General features: G+C 60.4%; 1 protein-coding gene across 2 annotated transcripts; it reads left to right on the top strand.

The window, feature by feature from the left end:
- The first annotated feature begins 1,299 nt into the window (after positions 1-1,299).
- RBM3 (RNA binding motif protein 3) lies at positions 1,300-9,343 on the top strand. Of its 2 annotated transcripts, XR_007900648.1 has the most exons (8): positions 1,300-1,387; positions 2,049-2,217; positions 2,896-3,002; positions 3,462-3,567; positions 4,155-4,236; positions 4,549-4,613; positions 6,772-7,107; positions 8,515-9,343. XR_007900648.1 is itself a non-coding variant. In XM_051772063.1 (7 exons), the coding sequence occupies exons 2-6, from the start codon at positions 2,115-2,117 to the stop codon at positions 4,610-4,612; spliced, it is 462 nt and encodes a 153-aa protein (XP_051628023.1). In that variant the 5' UTR covers positions 1,300-1,387; positions 2,049-2,114; the 3' UTR covers position 4,613; positions 5,283-5,440. The 2 variants fall into 2 exon arrangements, 1 of the variants encoding a protein (XP_051628023.1); XM_051772063.1 differs by lacking the exons at positions 6,772-7,107; positions 8,515-9,343 and adding an exon at positions 5,283-5,440.
- The last annotated feature ends 1,236 nt before the right edge of the window (positions 9,344-10,579 follow it).

Raw genomic sequence — 10,579 nt, 5'->3', positions numbered from 1 at the left:
TCACAGCTCTTACTCCAAGGTTACTCAGCCCTTGCTGTTGTTCAGTATCTTGAAGTTACTTGAGGTTTGTTATGTTGAAGTTACTCAGATGCTACTAGAGGTCACGACTTACACTGAGATTGCAAAAGTTACCCAGTACACTGGTGGGAGGGGAGTAGTCTTTACTCAAGAGTTGCTTATCCCCTTACTCCGAGGTTCTTACGTACCCAGTGGCCACACAATTGTTACTCTGTGGTCAATCCTTGCTCTGAAATTACTCATCCCTTACTCCAAGAGCACTCAGCCTCCACTTCTCACTCCAGGGTTACCCAGTCCCCATCCTTGGGCTAATCAGGTGTTACTCCAGAGTTACTCACACTTGATGCCGAGGTGACACTTCACTCTTGGGTTACTCACGTGCCCCCCACCCCGAGGCCGAGGCCGCACAAAATGGACACTTTACATTGAGGGCGATTCGTGCCCTGGGGGAGAGAGAACTCATTGGTTACTCACCCTTTACCTTGAGGTTACTCCCATCTCACCCCCTCCCATCCAGCCTCACTCAGGATCGCCAAACCTCGCCCACCCGCCCCGTCCCTGTCTCTATAGGTACCGTGTATATATGTACAGGGGGGAGGAGCAGGGGGCGTGGCTTTTTATATGCAGTGGGAGGGGCCCGCCCCGCCCCCCCGCCCCCTATAGCGCCCTGCGGGGCCGCGGGAGCCCCGTCGGAAGGGCCCTCGGACTGTTCGGGGGCTCGGCGGGGGCTCCTATGGCCCCCCTGGCGGGTCCCTGTGGCCCCCGGGGGGTCTGTGGTCTCTATAGGGTGGGGGAGTTCCCTATAGCTCACACGGGGGCCCGGGAGAGGGGAGTGGGGTGCGCGGAGCCCCTCTGGCCCCGGGGGGGTCATGGATTCAACGGGGGGTCGCTCCCCCGGCATCACGGGGGGAGGGGAAGGGGCGGGGCCGCGGCGTTTCGGCTGTAACGGGACGGACCATTAAAGCCTCCCCGGGACCGGTGTGACCCTGTGTGAGCCCCCCGGGACCCCTCGTGTGAACCCCTCCGAGCCCTCCCAGCCCCTCCCGGGACCCTGCGTGACCCCCGAGAGCCCTCGGGTACGCTCCTCCCTCCCAGCTCCCCCGGGGTCCCCCATCGGGACCCACCGGAACCGCCCCGACCCCGCACACCACGAGGGCCCGAGATCCCCCCGGCCCGGGCGGTACCACGCGCTCCTTTCCCCTCCCCGACCCCCCCACCCCAATGGTCTGTTCCGCGCCAGGGGGGCGGGTCCCAGCGGGTGGCCAATCGCGTGGCGGCGTGGCCGTGACGCGCGGCGGGGGCGGGGCCGGTTGATAACCCGGGGCGGGGCGGGCGCGGCCTCATTCCGGGCCCGGCCGGCGCCGCGAGGGTGAGTCGCCGCCGCTCCTGTCGGGGCTCCGTCCCCCGTTCCCCCTGTCGCGATACTTGCGGCTCCCGCCGCTGCGCGCAGGCGCTGCCGCCGGGCGGCACTTCCCCCCTCTCCGCTCCCGCCCCGCCGCGTTCGGGGCCGCGCGGGGTTCGCGCGTGCGCGGGAGGGCGGGGCCAGCCAGCGCGCGCGGGGAGCGGGAGCGGCGCTTCCGGGGGGTGCCCACGTGGCCGGGGGGACCCACGTGGGGCTGGGGTGACGTCACGGGGGAGCCGGGGAGTTCCCGTGACGTCACTGGGACGGGAGGTGTGGAGCTGCGAGGGGTAGCCCCAAGACGGTGACGTCATGGGGGTTTCTCTAGGACTGGGGTCTCCTGGAGAGCTATGACGTCACTGGAGGCCACGTGGGGTGTCCCACGAGAGTAATGAAGTCATAGGGGCCAGGGGAGTGCATTCTGCGAGCCGTGACGTCACTGCACCCTGCGGGGGGCAGAGGGATTCCCTCTGGGCTGTGACGTCATCAGGCTTCAGGCAGGGTGGAGGTTGCTGTGAGGGTTGGGACATCAGGGGGGATCCTGGGGAGTTCCGGCCAGGGCTGTGATGTCATAGCAGACCGGGGGTGTGGGGGCAGGGTTATGACATCATAACTCCTCCCTCCTCCCCAGGTTGTAGTGTCACTGGAGGGGCAGGGCCCCACCCTATGACATCGCTCCCGGCCCCGCCCCCCACGCATGGCGGCGGAGGAGGGGAAGCTCTTTGTGGGGGGCCTCAACTACGACACGGACGAGCAGGGGCTGGAGCAGCACTTCAGCTCCTTCGGGCCCATCGCCGAGGGTGAGGCACTCCAAGACCCCCTGGAACCCCCAACACCCCTCAGCCCTCCCCTGGGGACCCCCAAAGCCCCTGGGGAGCCCCAAATCCCTCCTGGGACCCCCAGATATTACAGACACACCAACTCCTCCCCAGCACCCCCATCTGTTGCCGCCAAAAGCCCCTGAGATCTCCCAAACTCTGCTGTAGGACCATTTCCTCACTCAAACCCTCCTGAAAGTCATCAGATCCCCTACCAGAGCCCCAGAATCCCCTCGGGTCCCCCTGCCTTTCCCTGGGGACCCCCAGATCTCTCCAGGAGTCCCCAGAGTATTGAAAACTGCTTGGGGAGGGAGGACACGTTGGAAGGGCCGACTCCCCCACTGGAGGACTTGGGTTTGGGGTGACACCCAAGGGTGGAGGCCCTGTTTTTGGGTGTAACCTATAGAATGGGGTTTGGGGGGGTTGCCTCTGCTTTTGGGACCCCAGATTTTCAGGGGGGATATCCATGGCTGGGGGTCACCATGTCCCTTTGGACCCCAGTTTTGGGTCTTAATGCACAGGATTAGGTTTGGGGGTGGGGGTCCCTTCCTCCTGTGTGACCCCATTTCAGGGGGTCCCAGCCCTCCCTGACTCTCCCCATTCCCCCTCAGTGGTGGTCTGGGGGGTCCCTGACCCCCCTGGCCCCCCGTTCCCCCGCAGTGGTGGTGGTGAAGGACCGGGAGACCCAACGTTCCCGTGGCTTTGGCTTCGTCACCTTCACCAACCCTGAGCACGCGAGCGACGCCATGAGGGCCATGAACGGCGAGGTGGGCGGGGGCACCCACAGCCTGGGGGGCCCTGCACGACATTTAGGGTCGCTCAGGAGCTCTGGGACGCTCAGAGGTTTCAGAAGGAGTCTGGACGGGGACCCCAGAGAGGTTGGGGGCCCTCAAGGCTTTGGAGTCCCTTGTGGGTGGCCGGGGAAATGTGGGAGACCCTCAGGGGGGCTTGGGGGAATCTCTTGAGCGGGTTTGGGCCATTTTTAATGGGGTCTGGGGGCCCCGGGCAGGGTCTTGGGGGTCTCTAAGGGTGTGGGGGTGCACTTGAGGGTCCCTGAGTGCCCCTGGTGGGGGGTCTCCAGGGGTTCTGGGGGGCACTTGGGGATCCCCCGGAGGCCATTGGGGGTCTCTGAGGGGCACTGGGTAGAAGTTGAGGAGCCCTAAACAGGTCTGGGGCTGGGGGGTCCCAGGAGGGGCCGGGGTGACCCCAGCATGGCGTGTCCCCAGTGCCTGGACGGGCGGCAGATCCGGGTGGATCACGCCGGGAAATCGCCCCGCGGTGCCCGAGGGGGCTACGGGGGGGGCCGGGCCCGGGGCCGAGGCTACGCTCGAGGTACGTTTTGGGGTACCTGGGGGGGGCTTGTGGGGGTTAAGAGGTTCTTTGGGGGGGTTTATAGGGTGATGGGGTACTTTGGAGGGCTTTTGGGGGATTTGAGTGGTTTGGGGAGGGCAGGGGGTCTGTGGGGCTGTTTGGGGGGGTTAATGGGGAACCTGGGGCCATTTGGGGGGGGTACTTGGCAGGGTGAAGGGTTTTTGAGTTGTTTGGGAGGGGGGGTTGGGGGGATGTGTGGTGAGAGGGGATTTGTGAGGTGCTCAGGGGGCTTTTGGAGGGGTAATTTGGTGTCTGGTGGTTTTGGAGAGGACTTGATGATTTTGGTTGGCTTTGAGGGGGTACCTGGGGGGTCTTTGGAGGGGAGGGGGCTGGAGGAGATTTGGGGTGACCTGGGGGAGTACATGGGGGATCTTGGGGGGGTGTCTGGGGGGGGAGCTGGAGGACACAGTGGGGCACTGGGGTCCCAGATGGATCTTGGGGGGAGCAACAAGAGTTTTGGGGGGATCTGGGCTTTGTTTGGGGACTGAGGATTTGGGGGGCTCTGGGGCGTCTTGAGGAGTTCTTATGTCCCCTCCTACCCCCCCCAGGAGGAGGTGACCGTGGCTACGGGGGCCGCTACGAGGGGCGCAGCGGGGGGGGCTACGGGGGCTCCCGTGACTACGGCGGCCGGTGAGTGGGGGGCACCCCCGGGGTTTGGGGGGGCACCCCGGGGTTTGGGGGGGCACCCCCGGGGTTTGGGGGGGCACCCCGGGGTTTGGGGGGGCACCCCCGGGGTTTGGGGGGGCACCTCCAGGGTTTGGGGGGGCACCCCCGGGGTTTGGGGAGGCCCTGGGGGTGCTGGGAGGGTGGTGGTAGAGCTGGGGGGTCTTTTGGGTGCAGGAGAATCCTGGGGGAAGCTCTGGGGGTGCTTGGGGGGCGGGAGGGGGCTCCTGGTTGCTGGGGGGGCACCCATGGGTGCTGACCCCCCCTGCTCTCCCCCAGGAACCAGGGGGGCTACGGCGAGCGCTTCCCCTCGGCCTCGTACCGGGACAACTATGACAACTGAGGTAGGGGCAGGGCGGGGGGGGGTGGGGGTGGCACCCCCCAACAGTGCCTGGGGACGCCCTGGGGAACCCCCCTGCACACAGCTGGGGACCTCAAAAACCCTCCAACCCCACAACCCTTCCCCCCAAAGCCCCCATTTTTGGAGGGAGGCTACGTGGTTGTCTGACACCCCCCCCCAACTATTTTTGGGGGATCCTTTAGCTCCCCAAAGTTCAATTTTGTGGAGTTTGGAAGGGGTTATTGTCTCTCCTAAATAATTTTGGAGTCTTCGTCCATGTTGCCAATTTTGAGGGGGTTGGGGGTCCCTGAACCCGCTCAAACTCCCATTTTGGAGGGACTGTGGTACACTCTGACATCCCCTCAATCATTTTAGGGTGGTTTTGGGGTTCTCTCCTTTTATGCCCCCAGTTTTTTAGGAGGAGTGACAGTCCCTGAATCCCCAAAACCATCCATTTTGGAGGGCTGTGCTGGTCTCTGAGCCCTCCGCAAATTATTCTGTGTAGTCCCTGACCCCTCCAAACCCTTGTTTTTGGGGGGCAGCGGCTACAGAGTTCTCTGACCCTCCCAAATTATTTGGAGGATAGTTTCGGGTTCCTCCTGTCCCCCCAAACCCCCATTTTTGGGGGGCTCTTTGAGTGCCCCTTCCCCACTGATTTCCTTCTCATCCTCAGCTTGGACCCTCGGTGCTGGATTTCAGGGGGGGCCCCTCCTCCCCCGGGCCATGGATGGACGCCGAGGGGGGAGTGGGACATGGTGGGGGGGTGTGAAGGTGGGGAGAACCCTCAATTTGTACTCCCCTGTGTCCTATTAAAGGTCAGACCCTCTCTGAGTCACGTCTCTTGTCTGGTCCTCTCTGGGTGGTCCCTGCTCCATGGGGGTCTCCAAGGGCTGCAGGATCCCTGTGGAGTGACCTCACTCCAAGGGGGATATCTCAGGGTGACCCCATTCCAAGAGGGATCTCAGGGGGCTTCAGTCCCTGTGGGGTGACCCTGCTCCACTATGGGGTGACCCCTCTCAAAGGGGGGGGTCTTGAGGGGCTCCAGTTCCCGTGGGGTCTCCATTCGGGTCTTGGGGCACTTTGCTCTTGCTGACCCACCCCGGGCAGTTTGCAGCGAGGCCTCTCCAGCTCCCAGCCTTTCAGCCTCGGTCCTCTCCATGTCAGGGCAGTCCCAGCTGCCCCCTCAACCCTCCTGGAACGTGGCACAGCCAGGGATGGCAACTCAGGCACCGTCCTGGCAGGAGCAGCGGGACCAGAGGAACCAGCCCATGGCATCCCAGTGCCCCCAGTTTCAGGGAAACTCACCCTTTTTTTCACCTTTTTCAGGGTTTAAATTGAGGGGAGAGCCTCTTTATGCATCATTCTAAGAGACTAAATCCTTTTTCTATTTTAAGGATTAAATAGAAGGAAAACCACACTTTGCTTTATATCGAGGGGGAAAGGGGTGGGAAATGTGAGCCACTTGGGGAGACCTCCAGAGGTGCCCCCACAAATCCAGAGGAACCTGATGGTGTTCAGGAGTCAGGAGGAACTTAGGGAGATGTGGGTTATGGAGATGAGAGAGGGTGGAGGGAATTTGGGAGAGTCTTGCATGGGGCACAGGGAGGGAACAAGGGAGAGGGGGGGTTTTGGGGGTGTCTCCAATTTGGACGAAGTTTCCTCACAGACAAAAGATGCCAGGACAGAGAGCTCTTGCTGTCCATGGAGTGCCAAGAGTGGCCCACCAACTGCACTTGAGAGATGGAGGGTCAGGGCTTGCTTTCCTGAGAGAAGGGCTGTCATTCCCTTCCACGAGCCCTGTGCTGTGATTGGCCGTCCGACTCCCAAAAGTGAACAAAGATTCCTCCCAGACAAAAGGTGCCAGGACAGAAAGCTCTTGCTCTCCGTGCTGTGCCAAGAGTGGTGCACCAACTGCACATGAGAGTGGGAGGGCTTGCTTTCCTGGGTGGAAGGGCAGTTGTTTGCTTGCAGGAGCCCTGCAATGGAATTGGCCAGTCCGGCTGCCAAAATTGAATATGGACGAAGATTCCTCCCAGACAAAAGGTGCCAGGACACAAAGCTCTTGCTGCCCATGGAGTACCAAGAGTGGCCCAGACACTGCACACAAGAGTGGAGGATGGGGGCTTCCTTTCCTTGGGTAAAGGGCTGTCGTTCCCTTGCAGGAGCCCCATGCTGAAATTGCAACTCCAACTCCCAAAATTGAATATGGATGAAGATTCCTCCCAGACAAAAGGTGCCAGGACAGAAAGCTCTTCCTGTCCATTTAGTGCCAAGAGTGGCCCACCAATTGCACATGAGAGACTGTGGTTAAGGGCTTTCTTCCCTCAGTGGAAGGGCAATCGTTTGCTTGCAGGAGCCCTGCGCTGGAATGGCCCCCCCGACTGCCAAAATTGAATATGGACGAAGATTCCTCCCAGACAAAAGGTGCCAGGACAGAAAGTTCTTCCTGTCCACATAGTGCCAGGAGTGGCCCACCAACTGCACATGAGAGACCATGGGTAAGGGCTTTCTTTCTCCTCCCAGACTGTGCCACAGAGGGATCACTGTAGCTGCCCAGTATAATTTCTGTGTCCCCAGCACTGAGGTGTCTCCTCCATGGGGATTCAAGGCAGCACAGAAGTACTGTAGGGCATCCCTGCCTTTCTGGAGGACACCCTGCAGCCCTGCAGGACACCCAGGGAAACAGCTGAATGTCCTGAAGCTGACTGGAGGGCACTTGGGCACTTTGCTCCCAGAGACACAGCTCGACCCAAAGGGTCTTTTTCTGGACAGGAACCTGCCCCCCCCCCAACCTCCCACATTAGCTTAGAAAATCCAGTGGTGAGAACAAGGAGAGCCCAGGCAGCAGGGGATGGCAGTGAAATGCCACAGTGCTGCTGCCAAGGGAGGAGGGACACACAGAGACAGCTGGAAATCAGGGCCCTGTCCTTGCCTGGGCTCTGGCTGCTGCAGGGCAATGCACAGCCCAGCCCCCGTGGGCCTGAGGGCACAGGCTCTGCTTAGGCTGGGAAAGGAGCCAGGCAGGAGCTGCTCAGGGAAGGGGTCTGTGCCACAGGGACAGCAGGGAGGGGCCCCCATCCCCCTGCCCAGCACTTGTGGCAGCAGCTCCCTCTCCCTGCCTGCCTGTCTCTGGGTGAGGAGCTGTTCCTGCCAGCAGCCCCTGCCTGTGCCCAGCTCAGCTCCCTGCCAGTGCTGCCAGAGCCATCCCCAGCCCAGTGCCCAGGGGCAGCTCTGCCTGGGCAGGGGCTGCAGAGCAGATCCCAGACAGCCTGAGGTGGCTGGGAAGGGGGAGGTGTTCTGGGGGGATGTGCTTCCTGAGAAGGGCCCCTGGGAATGGAGGAGGTGGAGCTGAAGCTGTGAGGAGCCCTGACCCTGCAGCTGAAGGGCCCTGCCCTGCTCATCCCTGACCTACCATGGGGGGTCTCTCCTTCCACCCACCCCTTCTCCCTGCAGGGCCGTGGCAGCTCCTTGGCCGGGCTGAGAGTGGAGCTGGCACGTGGCAGAGTCCCTGACCCAGCACACAGAGCCCTGGGGGCAGGACCCTGCTCTCAGGGACAGCCCTGGGCACCCCTGGCTGCACCCCCAGCTTCACACCCTGCACCATCCCTGGGAGGAGGGAGCTGTCCTGCCCTGTGCCTCTGATGGTGCAGCAGGGAAGTCCTGCTCTGGAGCAGGTTCTCCTGCTGCACACCAGGAAATCCAGGAGAACCATCCTGAAAGGTCCTGTCAGTGGTGGCATTTGGCAGGTGTAAGAGACACTTCCAAGGGACTCATCTGCATTGCTCTAGAGCCAGAGCCTTACCATGACAAAGGGCTGTGAAGATTCCTCCCCGATGAGGTCTCACCTCCCCCAGGACACCTTTAACCTCTTTCTCACTCCTCCTGTCTGCCCTTGCTGCCTGCAGGTCCTGTCCTGCTCTGCCATGTGGCCACCTCCTCTCCACTACAGGAACTGTGAGAGTCCTGCTGAAAGATCCTAGAAGCTGTGGGATGTGTCAGCTTTAAGAGATCCCTCCAGGAATGGAAGTTTAACTTTCCTGCAGCCAGAGAATTATTCATTCAAATACTGTGAAGATTTGTCCAGGAGTGAGAGCTCAGTCACCTCACACCCCAGGCTGCCTGTAGCCTCTCTGTCCCTTCCCTTCCCTGCCCTGCCCTGGGTGCTGCAGGCAGTGCCCTCGGCCCTGCTGGGCTGTGCAGAGGAGCTGCTCACCAGCAGAGCTGTCTCTCTGCAGCCCTGCCTGCTTGCCAGGAGCTCCCTCCAGCCCAGGGGCCTGGTCCAGCTCAGCAGCAGAGGAGCAGCCCCAGGCAGCCCTTTCTCGGCCCCTCTGGGCTCCCTCCTGCTGCCCCTGGGGCTCCAGGGGAACCTGCTGGGGCACAGCTGAAGGAAATAATGATGTTCCCTCTCTCAGCTGGGCACAGACACTTCTTTCACCAGTGTCAATTCTCCAAAGACTCTGAGTTAAGTTCAAGATTCACCTTTTTGTGTCCTGTCATGGTTTGAGAGCCCCAAAAATCCAATTCCCTAGTCCAAGCCCCCCTCCCACATCTCAACCCAGTGTGAGATGGATTTTCCAGACACCACACGAGACTCAAAACGGGGGGAAGGGAATATATTACAATGACTGTACAAAATAAACACCACAATACATTATATACAATCTTAACTATCTCTAACCATGACAAAACATTATTTACAATGGATCAAATCTCTTCTCCCCTCCAAATAAAAGTCCAGGAGGGAAGGAAAGATCCTTTCCACTCTCAGAGTAGCAATGTCTCTAAGACAGCAGGTTCTTCTCATGCAGCAGCTGTAACTGGATCTCTGCCAGTACACACGAGGGGGTATCCAAGCCCCTCGACCCATCGTCTCCAAACGAGGGTCTTCTCTTCCGTGGGCTGCGTAGCAGGGACAAAACTGGCGTCACCACAGTCATGTCATGGGGTGTGAGACCCCCACGAAGGTCCCTTTCTCAGGGAGGGACATCCCTGAGTCAGAACATCTCGGGCAGCTTTCAGTTGAAGGCCTTTGCCTCAAGGTTCTGTCAGAGCCTCTGTGCTCTGATCTCAGGCTGCCAGCTGAGCTTGGCAGCAGCGGCGAGGGGGGCCAAGGTCACCCCCTCTGCATTCCTTTAGTTGTCCCGGTCCAGCTTTCCAGGACACCTGAGCTTCTCAGCTCCTCTCTGCAGTGCTGCTGCATTTAGGACTTCCATTCAGTAGGAGTCCATCCTCTCCACTTAGGAAAGGTCACAAAAGGAGTTTGGGGTTTTTGGTTTCAGTTGTTACCCCCAAAACTCTGTCTCTGTAGAGCTTAGTCTTGCTCTCTCTGCTGCTGGCTCTTGTTCTCTTCAGACAACTCTGTGTCTTCCTTGGCTGCAGGTTTGTTTCTGCTGCTTCTCCGTTATCTCCTGGCTCTCAACCACAGTCTCTGGACGCTGCTCCTGCTGCTGCTCTGTCTCTGCTCACTCACGGTGGAGAAAACTTCTTTAGCTTTCTAGCCACAGGTACTTAGCCCAGTTTTACACTGTTCCAAGTCCCTGTAGCCCCCCTGCTGGGGGCTGGGGGGGCCGTGGCCCCCCAGAGGGGCTCTTGCCCCTTCTCCTCGTGGCCTCAGAACGTGACTACTTCTTCAACAACCACTACAACTTCCTCCTTTTCCGGTCTACTTGTGATATCTTTATATTTTGCAGAAGCACTCATTGGCTCCAAACCTCAAGGGTCACCATCCCCTGGGGTTTTACCATTTTATAACTTCAGGGGGAAAACTGTTTCCCCCCACCACAGTCCCATCATTAGACAGGAAACCAAGACAGTGCCCAGGAGGGATCTCCTTCTCCTCCACCGAGGGAAGGGACTCAGCTGAGTGAATAGAGGCATCTCATTCTGAGTTTATAGACCTGGGGCTAAAAGGACACTCATCTCCCACCACAACCTCCCATGGTGTGGGATTCCCATTGCCCCAGTTCAGGT

The sequence above is a fragment of the Manacus candei genome, unplaced genomic scaffold (assembly GCF_025592945.1).
Source record: "Manacus candei isolate 608988 ecotype Guabito, Panama unplaced genomic scaffold, ASM2559294v1 h1tg000149l, whole genome shotgun sequence".
NCBI classification, from domain to species: Eukaryota; Metazoa; Chordata; class Aves; order Passeriformes; family Pipridae; genus Manacus; species Manacus candei.
Note: the sequence above shows the minus strand (reverse complement) of the source record. Positions and strands in the feature narration are given on the sequence as shown.